Source organism: Haemaphysalis longicornis, unplaced genomic scaffold (genome assembly GCF_048455015.1).
Source record: "Haemaphysalis longicornis isolate Haplotype H1 unplaced genomic scaffold, Haemaphysalis longicornis Haplotype H1 scaffold_3, whole genome shotgun sequence".
NCBI lineage: Eukaryota > Metazoa > Arthropoda > Arachnida > Ixodida > Ixodidae > Haemaphysalis > Haemaphysalis longicornis.
The window spans coordinates 104,933,518-104,946,762 of NW_027526335.1; the positions used below are offsets into that span (position 1 = coordinate 104,933,518).

General features: G+C 46.4%; 2 protein-coding genes across 2 annotated transcripts in view; both read left to right on the forward strand.

Annotated features, from left to right (window-relative positions):
* LOC144174978 (sodium-dependent phosphate transport protein 3-like) overlaps window positions 1-13,245 on the forward strand; it is a 79,545-nt gene that overhangs the window by 64,603 nt on the left and 1,697 nt on the right. The gene's annotated exons all lie outside the window — the stretch shown is intronic.
* Window positions 10,209-13,108, forward strand: LOC144173699 (F-box/LRR-repeat protein 14-like). The gene is made up of 2 exons (XM_077702011.1): window positions 10,209-11,499; window positions 13,101-13,108. Exons 1-2 carry the CDS (start codon window positions 10,209-10,211, stop codon window positions 13,106-13,108), a joined length of 1,299 nt encoding a protein of 432 aa, XP_077558137.1.

Below are 13,245 nucleotides of genomic sequence, written 5' to 3' on the forward strand. Positions count from 1 at the left end.
GGCCGCGACCAGGGAGCAAGAGCCGCGACTGGGACATTGCGCCTTGCACAGAGCGACGTGACGGCCGACACTTTCCGTAACTATTTCCTGCGCGTGGGACATACGACGGAACCCGCCCAGTAAGCGAGTCCGGACCAAGACAGCAGCATCGGTGAACTGCGGGAAGAGTTCGCAACGTTGCCGATGATGTCGCGAGTGAAAGCCGTCCGATGCTTATAGTGAAGCGCTTTCGGCAGTCGATGTGCTCCGCCAATGCTTCCTCGATTTTGGAGAATGCAGACTCGTACTGCTCCAAACAATGTTTCGTGTAGAGAATGCTATGCTAGTTGTAGCAGCCAAAACGAAATTGAAAACAAAAATCACCGCTTTTTTTGCGAAGTAGGCAGTTAAGGCGGCAAGAAGCTTTATTTATATGGCAATGCATTATTTTGGGTATGGCTAATGGCTACTTTAGTGTGTATGTTTCTGCATGCGGGAATGGTGGAGTTGAGGAGGGGGCTACCACGCAATGCGAACTCGTAACAATAAGCTCGTTATAGGCGGGTTCGGCTATATCGAACTATGGATATATCGAACAAATCGCGGGGCATATTGCAGTTCGCTATTTATTTATTTATTTATTTATTTATTGTACCCTCAGGGCATACAGCATTATAGAGGGGAGTGGGTTTAGGAGACAAGTAAAATACAAGTGAAACATGAAAAACAAATCACATTCACTACATGCATATAACTCTCAAAAACAGCGTGTAAACGACAATGCATACAAAATGTACACAATATCTAGAAAGAATCAAACAAGGAAGCACCGCGACAAAAAATACCGTAATGACAATTTAATGCACAAAGGAAGTGCCGGTGAAAAAAATTAAAAAATGGCATAAAATTAATGCGAGACACAAGTGAACGGTAAACGAACAACAGCAAACAACTAGGGAAAAAATGCGTTGAGCAAATCAACGCATAAAATTTTCGAGTGCCTCCCGAAAGCGTTCATGGTTAGTAATGGTGACTAGTGACACAGGCAGGTTGTTCCAATCATGACATGTTTGAGGTAAAAAAGAATACGAGTATGTTACGGTGTTTTGGCGCGGAATATGAACCTTGTAATGATGGTCGAGGCGTTCAGAAAGGAAAAAGGGAGGTTAGCCAACGTGATTTAAGTACCGGGTTATGGTGATATGCTTTATGCAGCACACAAAGGCGAGCCAGTTTCCGGCGAGTGGCAAGAGTAGCAAGGTCCAGGCTGGATTTCATGTTAGTTACACTGGAAGTGCGGTGATAGTTAGAAAGTATAAACCTTGCGGAGCGATTTTGCACAGCTTCAATTTTGTTAGATAGTGTTACATAGCCAGGGTCCCAAACTGAGGAAGCATATTCAAGCCTAGGGCGTACGTAGGGTATATATAGCTGCTTTTTTAAGGAAGACGGTGACAGCGAGAAATTTCTTTTCAAGTAGCCTAGCATGCGGTTTGCATTAGATGTTACATATTCAATGTGGCGCGCCCAGGATAGTTATTGGTTATGTGCACACCGAGATATTTGTAGGATTCAACTGTCTCTAGCAAGGTATCTTTAAGAAAATAATCAGGGCTAGGTAGTTTATTACGCGAAATTCTCATCGATTTACATTTAGAAACGTTAAGATCCATGTGCCAGAGGTTGCACCAGGAAATAATGTTGTTAAGGTCGGATTGTAGACACGCAATATCAGTATCGTTAGTACTTTTACGGTAAAGCACACAGTCATCAGCAAAAAGGCAAACTGGGGAAGAAATTTTAGAAGGCAGGTCGTTAATGTATATTAGAAACAGTAAAGGCCCCAGCACAGAACCCTGAGGTACTCCTGAATGTACCGCCACCTCGGGAGAGTCAGTTTCATTAACGGATACAAACTGCGTGCGGTTAGGAAGAAAGATTTGAATAAACTGTAGCACTTGTGGATCGATTTTCAAATGGCTCAATTTATGTAATAGCAGCTGGTGATTTACTTTATCGAATGCTTTTGCAAAATCTAAGAATATACAGTCAGTCACAAAACCTGAATCAAGATTTACATGCAGATCGTTAGTAAACGTGACTAGTTGTGTTTCACAGGAAAATAATTTCCGGAAACCGTGCTGCGAGTAATGAAAGAACTTATTTGATTCTAAATGCTTAACAAGGTTGGAAAAAATTATGTGCTCAAGAATTTTGCAAGGAACCGAAGTAAGTGAGATTGGTCGGTAATTAGAGGGGTTATGTGCGTCACCTGATTTGTGAAGGGGTACCAACCGGCCTGTTTTCCAATCTTTAGGCAAGTAACCGTCATCGAAACATTTAGTGTAAAGGCAATATAATATAATCGACATATACTCTTTAGTATTCTTCAGAAATTTGGAATTAATACCGTCAGGGCCACATGAAGAAGACAGTTTCAGGTTGCTGATAACGCCAGCAATTCCAGTAGGATCGAAAACAATAGGGTCCATTGGAAAAAAATTTACACACTGCAGATCTGAAAAATTATCTACAATCGGGTTACAAAAAGTCCTAGCGAAGCTATTATTTAACAGCGAGGCGCACAAATGGCTAGAAACTGGTACACCATGATTATCAACCAGGCTTATTGTGTTGTCGTTTTTAGGCTTCATTATGCTCCAGAAACGCTGATTTGTCTTTAATACAAATCCAGAAACGGGATTTGTCTTTAATAATAAAGGTAGAGTTGACTGAAAAAAGGTACGTTTTGCAGTTTGAAGAGACTTGGTGTAAGATGCGGCTGCTAATTTGTAGGCTGACCAGCGCTGCGTACAGTACGATAGAGCCTGGCTTTTTTGTTACACAATCGTTTCAAATAACGGGTAAACCAGGGAGCATTAGTATTACTATAAACGCGCCGTAATGGTATATGTTTGTTGATTAATTGATAGACCTGTTGTTTGAAGGAATTCCATATGTGATCAACGGTTTGTTCTCTATAACGTGGCAGTAAACTATCAAGAAAAACACAAAGCCCCGTATTAATAGCTTCGAAGTTGGCTCTATTGTAGTCCCTAATGCTTTTTAAGCGCTTCTGTCTTCTTGTAGCAGGAAGGGAAAGAGCGAACTGCAGTACGTCATGGTCGCTCAAGCCGGGGATGTGCGTTATTGACGAAACAATATCTGGGGCAGATGTCAGGACTAGATCAAGCAAAGACGATGTTTTCGGTGTTACACGGGTTGGCTGATAGACAAGCTGGGATAAGTTAAAAAGGGAGCAAACGTCGAGGAAAGATGACGCTTCAGCAGATGCCGGTTCGACTAAAGGAGTGAAATGCAGCCATTGAATATTGGGATAATTGAAGTCACCAACCAAAAAAAATTCTACTCCTGGATATCGTGCCACAATTTGATTTAAATTATCATGAAGACCTTCACAAAAACCGGTGGCAGAGGATGGAGACCGATAAGCGGCGCCAAGAATAATCTTCTTATAACTGAACGTTAAGCAGCACCAGATAATTTCAAGGTCAGTAGTTACAGAGACAGCAAAAGATTTTAACTGGTCGGTGATTGCAATTAGTACACCACCACCTGTCCTGTCGCCGCGATCACGTCGATATACCACAAAGTTTTTGTCACACTGAAATAACTCATCCACCGATATTTTGTTCGTGAGCCAAGTCTCCGTCAGTACGACTATATCGGCTTCAGAATCGTTGATTAATGCGTTAAGTCTATCCTTCTTTTGATACAGGCTACGGATGTTAGTATACAGAACAGAAACATCGCACGTACGGCCACTACCCCTCGCATTATCCTAGCTACCGCTGGGCTGACCATACACACGTCCCGAACGGGTCGACCTCGGTGATGTAGAGTCAGACGTACCATCCGGAGAGGCAACCGCAGGAAGAGAGGAAACAACCGCACTAACTTCAAGGACAGAATCTGCATCTGCAGAGTACCTGTAGTGTTTCCCGTCGGCAATAAGCTTGTTGTGGCGTAGTTTGTACGAAGTTTTCAAACCTTTTCCGAAGTCAAGCAGTTTTTTACGTGCAATGCGCGTAGAAAGAGAGAAATCTTCTCTTATGTTAAAATCCGTGTCGGTTAGCAAAGATCTTTTTGCCTGAATCATTTCTTTAGTTTTGAAAGAAGAAAATTTAACCACAATGGGACGGTTTTTGTCCACAGAATACTGGCCTATGCGATGCGCACGCGCAATGTCGGTTGCAGGGATTTGCAGCTGCAGTATCTCAGAAGCAAACGAGATAATCTTGCCTTCAGATTCTTGCCAGCTTTCCCTAGGACTGTCTTTAAATCCGAAAAACAGCAAGTTATCTCGCCTCGACCGATCTTCTGCCTCATCAAGCTTTGCGCGTAACGTGGTTATTTCTTCACACCCCGCCGCGGTGGCTCAGTGGCTAAGGCGTTGCGCTGCTGAGCACGAGGTCGCGGGTTCGATTCCCGGCCGCGGCGGTCGCTTTTTTGATGGAGACGAAAAGCAAAAACGCCCGTGTGTACGAGATTTCGGCGCACGTTAAAGATCCCCAGGTGGTCAAAATTAATCCGGAGCCCTCCACAACGGCGCGCCTCATCGCCTGCGTTGCGTCGGCGCGTTAAACCCCCACAATCAATCAATCAATTATTTCTTCACGCAGACGGCCCCTTGGAACATCAGCACCAACCTGATCTAGCTGACAGAGCTCAACTAGAGCTCAAATAAAGGGTTTGTCTTTATATATCTTCAGAGCGTTGCTATGACCGGGTTGTAGACCCGGCACACCCAAGCGCGGACCTCGGCGCTCGTTAGCGTGTTCATCGGTATCGGATGAACATTGAATATAGCGTTGCCGTTGAATAGAGCGGTTCATCAACCCTGCGTCACCACGAGCCATCGCCGCACGGACGACTCTTATGAATGGAGGAGCATGAGCCAAGCACCCAGGCGCACCTCGTACTTGGAAAAAGGTCTTCCCGTCCCAGCGGCGCCATCGCATCCTCTCCCTCGTGGTCACGTGGGCAAGCAACCAGAACCACCAGAACGGCTTCGCGCGATGGCGGGGCGTAGTGCGTGAGATTGTGGGTCTGTGATTGGACCAGACAATTGGGAGTTGAATTCCCTAGGAGAACTCTAGGGACTTTGGCTTGACTAACGTTTCGGTTAGGGCTAGTTGGTTCATAATGAAACTGTGAAACAGCGCTTAAAACGAGGACAGCGAGAGAAGAAGACAGAGACACGGGCGCTCGTGTCTGTGCCTTCTTCTTTCGCTGTCCTCGTTTTAAGCGCTGTTTCACACTTTAACTTTGGCATGAACAAAAAGGCGGTGTTGCGAGCCGCCGGCAGTTGCTGTACTGGCGGTGCGATTCGTTCGGGCACTGCATCCAAACTTGCACTCGTCATGCAAATACGTGTATATTTTTTTTTTCTCCTTCATCGGCAAGAATCGGTTTCTTGATCAACGTCTCCGGTCACCAGTCACGCTACCAAAATGGACTTCCCGAATACGGATTCGCAACAACTGGTGAATGCGGCCACAGAGTGCGCGGTCTCCCTACATCACCTGTCCCGGTATCCATGGCAGGCGAGTTTTAGTGCCGTTCTGAGCGAGTATGTTGACCATAGCTTGAACCTGGTGGACAATAGGATGGTCAGAGAAAGCCTTGTTGAAATCATCAATAGCAGTTTTGGAATCGGTGAGGATTCGAATGCAGGCAGGTAGCGGAGCAGAGACGTTGTAGGAAAGATGGTCCAGTGAATGGAGAATGCCACGCAGTTCGGCTTCAGTGGGAGACAGATAAAGTATATTTTTTGTATCGGAACCGTCAAATTCGGGTCGTGCTTGCCCACCTTTCGCCTGCAACTAGACCTCGCTCGCCGCGCGCACTGATGCCTCCTAGCATCAAGCACCCCACCTGGCTACCTCAACGGCGTCCCTTCTCAACCACGCCCAGTCGAAATTTTCATTAATAATTAAGACTTGCGAACGGTTCTTTCACTTCTCACATCACCCCGAAATGGATTCATCCTGGGAAGTCACCACCCCCACGTTGTCCGCACTGTTCAGCGACCTCTATTGCGGAGCGAAACCATTCAATTTGGCATGTGCTGCATTCTCAGACCATCGATATATTCTCGAAAGTGCACTCCCCAATAGTTCTCCACCAGATAATCCCCCATACCATCACCCCCAATTCCTCGCCGCGCTTGGCACTTTTTCCCTTGAGAACAGTCTGGCTCGAGTAGTGTGAGCCGGGGCCTACAACCCACTCGGCCCCTCAGACTGGACAATTAAATCCTCAATTGGAAGCTGCTATACACGACCCTTGAAGATTCAAGAAGTTAACGTTATTCTTCCCTTCCTGCTATTCCCATTTCCCCCTCTGGCCTACCGGCCTTCCCTTCCCAAATGAAGGAAATTACAGCTACAATTCTCTACCATGGCCCCAACAGTGTCATCAGTTGTCAGGTCAGAGAAAACCGGGACCTGGTCTTCCACCGAGACGTAATATTCGGCCGTCACAACCGATGCTGCGTCGTAACACGCATTGTACGTGTTTATGGGTTCCTGCAACTCCCTGGCCGAAATGAATGACTCATGGTCCCCGGCACACCTATCAGCTGAGCGTTGCCCTGTGTATACGGATAGGCGTATTCGTTGACAAACAACAATTCAGCGATTGATAACGCATAAAATTCTTCGGTAAACAGGCAAATTCGCTGTGGTGGTATCCGCTGTAGTGGCTTCCACAATACATAGAAAACACAAGTATCTGGCCAGGCCATATGACATGCTTCGGTATACAGGCTATTAATTGCGTGTATAACGAAGCATGCAAGCTATATACAGGCTATTACAGGCTGTATAACGCTTGATATCTAAGTTCAGTAAAGCTTGATGTCGGGCTAGTTGGTGTAACATGATTTTGAAGGTACGTTGAGCTTGCTGTGAACACAGACGTGCACGGTAAAAAAAAAAAAAACGTAGACTTTCACGTAGGCGCCGTTCTCTCGTAAAAGTCTACGTTTTTTTTCCCGTGCAAGCCTGTGTTCACAGCAAGCGCAACGTACCTTTGAAATCTAAGGTTTGACGAAATCTCGTCTGGTCGCGTAAAAGATTCTGGTAATCGCCGACCAAAGGTTTATTTAAAAAAAAGGCTAAACAGACGTTTTGGCTTCCATACGGATGCATATTCATTTTATAGCAGTAAGAATGGTGGGGTAAACAGTGAATGTTACGAAAGTACATTTAAACATAGAAGCAATAGTTCATACTGTTGTTGGTACTACGTGCACTATGCTTGTTATAGCTGCACAGCAGTCCGGTGCTTTGTGGTTGTCTCGCATGACACTAGCCTATTGGCGTGAGCGACATTTTCTTACGCAACCCCGATCATAGCCAATGTTTCACAAAACGATTACTTCCAGCGGTAACAAAAACAAGCCAGGCGCAAATAAGGTAAGAAACAAAGCGAGGGCCGACAGCGATCGTGCGCAGTAGTATGCTGGCGCCATCTAGGAGGACTGATGGTAAACAAGACATTCCGTAGTCGTCTGCAGACTAAACGGCGTGCTGACGCGTTTGCTTGAGTACCGGTCCTTGTTACGTCATCGCAGACGTCACAAAACGCGATTTGGCGGGAGAATAAAAATTTCAACAAATTGATTAATTTTTTGGTGAATAAAGCATGGTTTGCTGCTGGAAAAGCGCCGGGGCAATATAAAACACCTATTTTTCAATAAAACAAATTTGTATTCTTTGTGCATGGCCCGTGGCTCAAGAAAGACTAACGTACCTCTTCAAAAGGAGGCTAGCGTCCCGGTGTCGTAACCACGGCACCAACAGGGGTGAGACAGTTCTGATGAAAATTTGTTTTCTTGCGCCAGGCATGCTCAAAAAGCTTGAAAATTGCAAAAATTGCGCCAAAATGCTCCAAAAAAGACTGAGAGCCAAAGATTTTAACGCTCCCGTCAGCTTCAGTGGGAAAAAATGCTTAGTGACAGCATAATTTTCCAGCACCCACAAGGTGATGCTGTTTGTAAAGGTTTAATTGATTGATCATTCAATAAAAAACCTGCATCAAATTGTCCCCGAGATAGTTTTTCCGAGAGTCACAATATCGGGTTGCACATGTTTAATTCTGTGCGTTTTCGAATTTTCCCATCCAAACCATTGCAACCTGTAGAAAAAAATACTTATGGGTACTGAGGCGTCAAAATACTTGTGAAAGTTGATGAAAAAATGGCAATTTTCGGAGCGCCGTATCTCCGGAACGACATTACTGGGCGCCGCCGTCTTGGTGTGGTGAAGATGTGAAAACGTGGCCGCCGAGCGAAGAAGTTGCTTTTGGTTCAGGCAGAGTGCTCATCGGCGATCTACTTTGGTTTTAGTTATGGTGATGGCTGGGTTTACATTTAGTCGTTTGATCTGTACTACCTGTAGCGGGAAGTTGCGGGACTCGAAAGATGGGAGTTCATCAAAAACAACATGGCGCCCGCGAATTCTCCGTGTTTCGGCCTTGAGTGTGAGGCCGGGGCGTGCTTGAAGTGAAATTTTGGACTCATTGCGGTGTTACAAAACGCTGAGTTATTGCTACCTTTCACAGCGAGCTTGCGAGGGGCAGGAATGGGACGATCGACGCTGCAGAAGTAGCGGCACAGGCTACATCGCCGCAAGATGTTCAAGCAGTGTCCGATAGCGGGACGGGCTATTATTTCACGCTAGTAATAATAGTTCATTAATCTGAAGTGAACTTCAATGCCAAGAGGGAGGTGGCTAAACATACCAACGTTACTCAAATTACCATCGTAGGAACGTGCACCTTGGGGATTGAAGTGGGAGGGCCGGTGGGGTGCGCAACTTTTGCCGTGGCTCTACACTTGTGCGTATAAAGCCGAGTCTGGGATTACAAAAATAACTATTTCGGCATTCACATGATAATAAAAATGCCTTACAATTGCTTAGTTTTTCAATGCTGGTGGAGGCGAAAAGCAAAAACGCCCGTGTGTACGAAATTTCGGCGCACCTTAAAGATCTCCAAGTGTTAATCCGGAGACCTCCACTACGCCGCGCGCCTCATCGCCAGCGTTGCGTCGGCGCGTTAAACCCTAGAATCAATCAATCAATCAATCAATCAATCAATCAATCAATCAATCAATCAATCAATCAATCAATCAATCAATCAATCAATCAATCAATCAATCAATCAATCAATCAGTCAGTCAGTTTTTCAATTCAATATTTTCAGCGGATCTCCGCGCTAGCTATGCATAGAACCTAAGAATTTAAAAACGATCTGTAAAAAGGTAGTGCCGTTCGTACCTTGAGATACTCTGGTAGAAAAAAACTTTATTGAAAGGCTGCTTCAGTGCTATGTACAGCCGGTAAAAGGCTTGTCTATAACACAGCGTTCGTACTCTCAGCCCTATCCTGCCCCGCCGGAGCGGGATATGAATAAAACTACTGCGGAATTCTGAAGTCTTAGCCCTTCGCTTTTGCCTCCGACATGTTTGGAACGAGTATGTTTCGGCAGTTTTCGGATGTAGCTGGTTGAAGTTGAAATCGCTGTTATAGACAAGCGTTTTACCGACTGTACGTTCAAAACCGATTAAAAGCGCACTTTTCCCCCGCGAGTTGGCAAAAATTTGATTTGTTAGGCTCCTAGGGTGACATAATAAATGTCGTTATTCTGCTCCAAATCAAGGTTCTTCTGCTCCAAAATCGAGATTTCGCTGCTCCAAAAACTGCTCCCAAATCGGATTCAGCGGTTTCACCCCTGCACCAAGTATACGCCACACTCAACGCACTGGTAAGCATTGGAAAACAGGTTTTGTGCGTCTCGGTCTTTGCTGGCGTGGCCAAGCTGACGTAATGTTTTTATTAATGCTACTTTACGCTATGGGGGTCCAGCAACTGCACTGAAAATAAGACGAGTAGTAGTTTACACGGCGTTCTTGTGTATTCTCCTCGGCACGTTTCTCCGGGCATGTTTTATTACTCGACACTCTTTCCCGGCCCTTTTCTTCGTTGCCTGGCTCATTCAGTGCCCCTCGCGGGCATCACTAGGTTTTTGCGGGGAAGAAGAAGAAGTAGTTCTGGTCGGCGGGAACATGCACCGAATGCCGTTCAGAATTGATTTGAAAAATTTTCCATCTCAGCTAAGGGCATCCACGCTGGAAGGGCGACAGTAAGTTCCTTCCTAAAGCGCCGACATAGAGCTGCCGAACAGTCTCATCCGGAATAGGCATGGCGCTAACCGGATTTCGGAACACCAGCGAGCAGCCTGTAGCCTTGGATGGCCCCAATCGGGAAGTACTCCGGGCTATCATCGATTACCTCCCGCAGTCCGATCGAGCCCGCTTGGCCCTAGTGTGCCACGCCTGGAGTTCCGTCGTCGACGAACCGTGGCAATGGGCCGGGGAAGAAGCTCGGCTGCGCTTCTCCGACATTCGCGGTCCTGTGATGGACTGCATCCATCGGCGCCAGATTCGCAAGGTCAAATTGCGCGCCACGAAGTACTATGTCACCGAACTGCCACAGCTAGTTAGGGCGTTTCCTTGGATGACGTCATTAGACCTGTCCGGCTGCAGGAATCTCCTGGACAGTGATGTCGCTAGGGCATTTTACGGCCTTCAGCTCGTCTCCCTTACGACCCTCAACTTCAACTTGTGCTTCATGGTGTCCGACGAGTCTGTGAAAAAGTTCACCATGGCTGCCCGCAATCTGGAGCGCCTGCACCTCCGCGGCTGCCAGTATGTTGGTGACCAGGGGATCGACGACATCGTGGAGAGGCTGCCGAGGTTGCAGTTGCTGGAGACGAAGAAGAGCCAGATATCTGACGACGGCCTCAAGACGCTGGCAGGGCTAGGCCAACATAAGCCCTTGGAGACGCTCAAGTCCTTAGCGTTACAGTGCAGTGGTCGTTTAACCAGCGTCGGGTTGCAACATCTAAAGAATGGAGCACTGCAATTGGTCAGTCTGGACCTCAGGAAGTGCCATAAAGTGGACGACGTGGGTGTGAAGCACGTCGCGCAATTACGGTCCTTAGAGTGTTTAATTCTCCATGGTTGCAAAGGCCTGACCAGCAGCTGCATTGAGCACCTGGCCTCTGGACAAGCTTCCTTGACCTACCTCGATATCAGCTACTGCTCAGGGATTGACGACAACGCCTTCCTAAGTGTGGACCGGGGTCCAGGGCTCCTGGATTTGAAAACCCTCAAAATGACCGCCTGCCCAGTAACTGACAAAGCCCTCTCCGCAATCGCGATGACCCTCAAGAATGTCTCTGAGCTCGATGTGTCACAATGCAAGCGGATAACGGCGGATGGGATAGCAGTGGTGTCGGCTTTCATGCCGCGACTTAAGAGTCTTACCATGAGATTCTGCAAGAAGCTGTCGAGTGCCACTCTCAAGTACCTGGTGAAAATTCCAGGCCTGGAAGTTGTGAACATAGAAGGGTGCTCGAAGATCACGGGGAAGGGCGCTGCGTTCATGGCTCGTGGAGACAACAAGACCAGCTTTGTTGACCTGGACATAAGTGGGACCCGTATAGGAAACACTGGACTGCGCTACATATCTCCGGTAGGCTTCTTTACTATACATGCGCACACTGGCTCTGGTTTCTCAGGCCATGCTGACCTTATAAGCGCTGTTTCGCAGCACCTCTAAGTATTCTGTAGAAGGTCTTTTATCGTAGCCTTTAGGTTAGGGGATGAAAAGTCAAGAAAAGAAAAAAAAGAGAAGTTTAACTAACTTTTGAATTATGAACAGGGTGTTAGCCGTAAGCATACCACTAAATGGTTGGCTACGATACACTTACCGAGCTTGTTTGGATCTAGCGACTTGAGCTTATGGCACATCTTGCCTTCGACTTTTTCTTGGAATCGTCTCTCTTGCGCTTGCTTTTTGCTTGTAAAAATGCCTATTGACAATGTGGTTGTGACTACTTCATGGACGTGTAGCTCTGTGCCTTCTGACGCTTCCCGTTGGCTTACCAATTTTAAATGCAGGTGCAGGGGAACAATCATTGGCGGAAGTAGGATGCGCTGACAAAGGCATAGCGCTTGTTAATGTACACGCATGAGAGTTATAGCTTGAAGAATATTTTTGCGTTGGTATCAAAGCGCTAGTTCGATTGAGCGTTCACGGAAACATGTGCGTTGGTAGGCGCTGCAGGTGGCTCTGCCGATGCCGTGGTAGTGGAGGGAGCGGTAGCTTTTCCTTAAAATTATAAATTCTTCGGTGAAGTGCGGATCTGTTCCTTCAGCAGTTAGCACTGTTGATTAGTGGAACTGCTCTTATCAACTGTTCGCGAGAACAACCTTGTCTCGCTCTCGGTACCATTATAATGTGGCAGTTAAATGTGTGGGTTTTAGTAAACAGCGACACTTTTGGTTAGTCTTCGTGGTTAAATTACTGGCTTAGTGCCCGTGTGGGTGAAAAGGTCATCAATGGCCTGAATATTGGTTGCCGAAATGTTTATATAAAATCCTTTGGAGAGTATGCCGATCGGGATGAACTGCAGGAGGCTCACTGTGTCGTAGATTCCTGGCCCCTTGTAGAGCGACAAAAGCCTAAAATTTGACACTTGGTGGATTAAAGCTCGCGTGAATGGACTTTATTTCGAAATCCCCAAACGATGACCCATGTTGAGGCATGAGCGGTAAATTCCTAGATAACTGGTATCGAAGGAAAGTACGCAGTAGCCAATAGATGCATTCATCATTCCAAAACAACGCGTCTGGGAGCAATGGAAACTGTCGTATTAAGTGAAAGCACTCGTTCTTCCTTAGCTAACGCCAAACTGAGGAATATGTCAGCTATAGGACAGGCAGGAATTTTGAGCGTTCTCGAATCTAGGAGCCCTAGACCCCGGTTCACGCTTAGGAGAGCGTGAACCGAGAGCGTAACATAACTCATAACAGGGAAATTAATCAGTGACAAGGTGTCGGTGGCTAATATAATGGTATGCTTCGCGATATTTGGGAAGCATATATGCATACTAAATTGCGTAAGTGGCACCCGTCGCGTGAACTAGTTGATTTTTCGTGTCCAAAACAAAGTGAACAACATGTATGACACGACTAAAATGCTTTGCTGAGCCCCAGCCCCAGTTGTGTGTATGATTCCGGGGAACAGCTGCGTAGGCGTGAATAGGAAGGGTATTTAAAAAATTCGCTCGATATAACAAAAGAAGGAATATGTAACTTGTTAAGCTGAGCGACATTTTGCAAACTCGCGGAATATTCATGGCAGCAAGGCGTGAGGCAGTACTCTTTAGTAT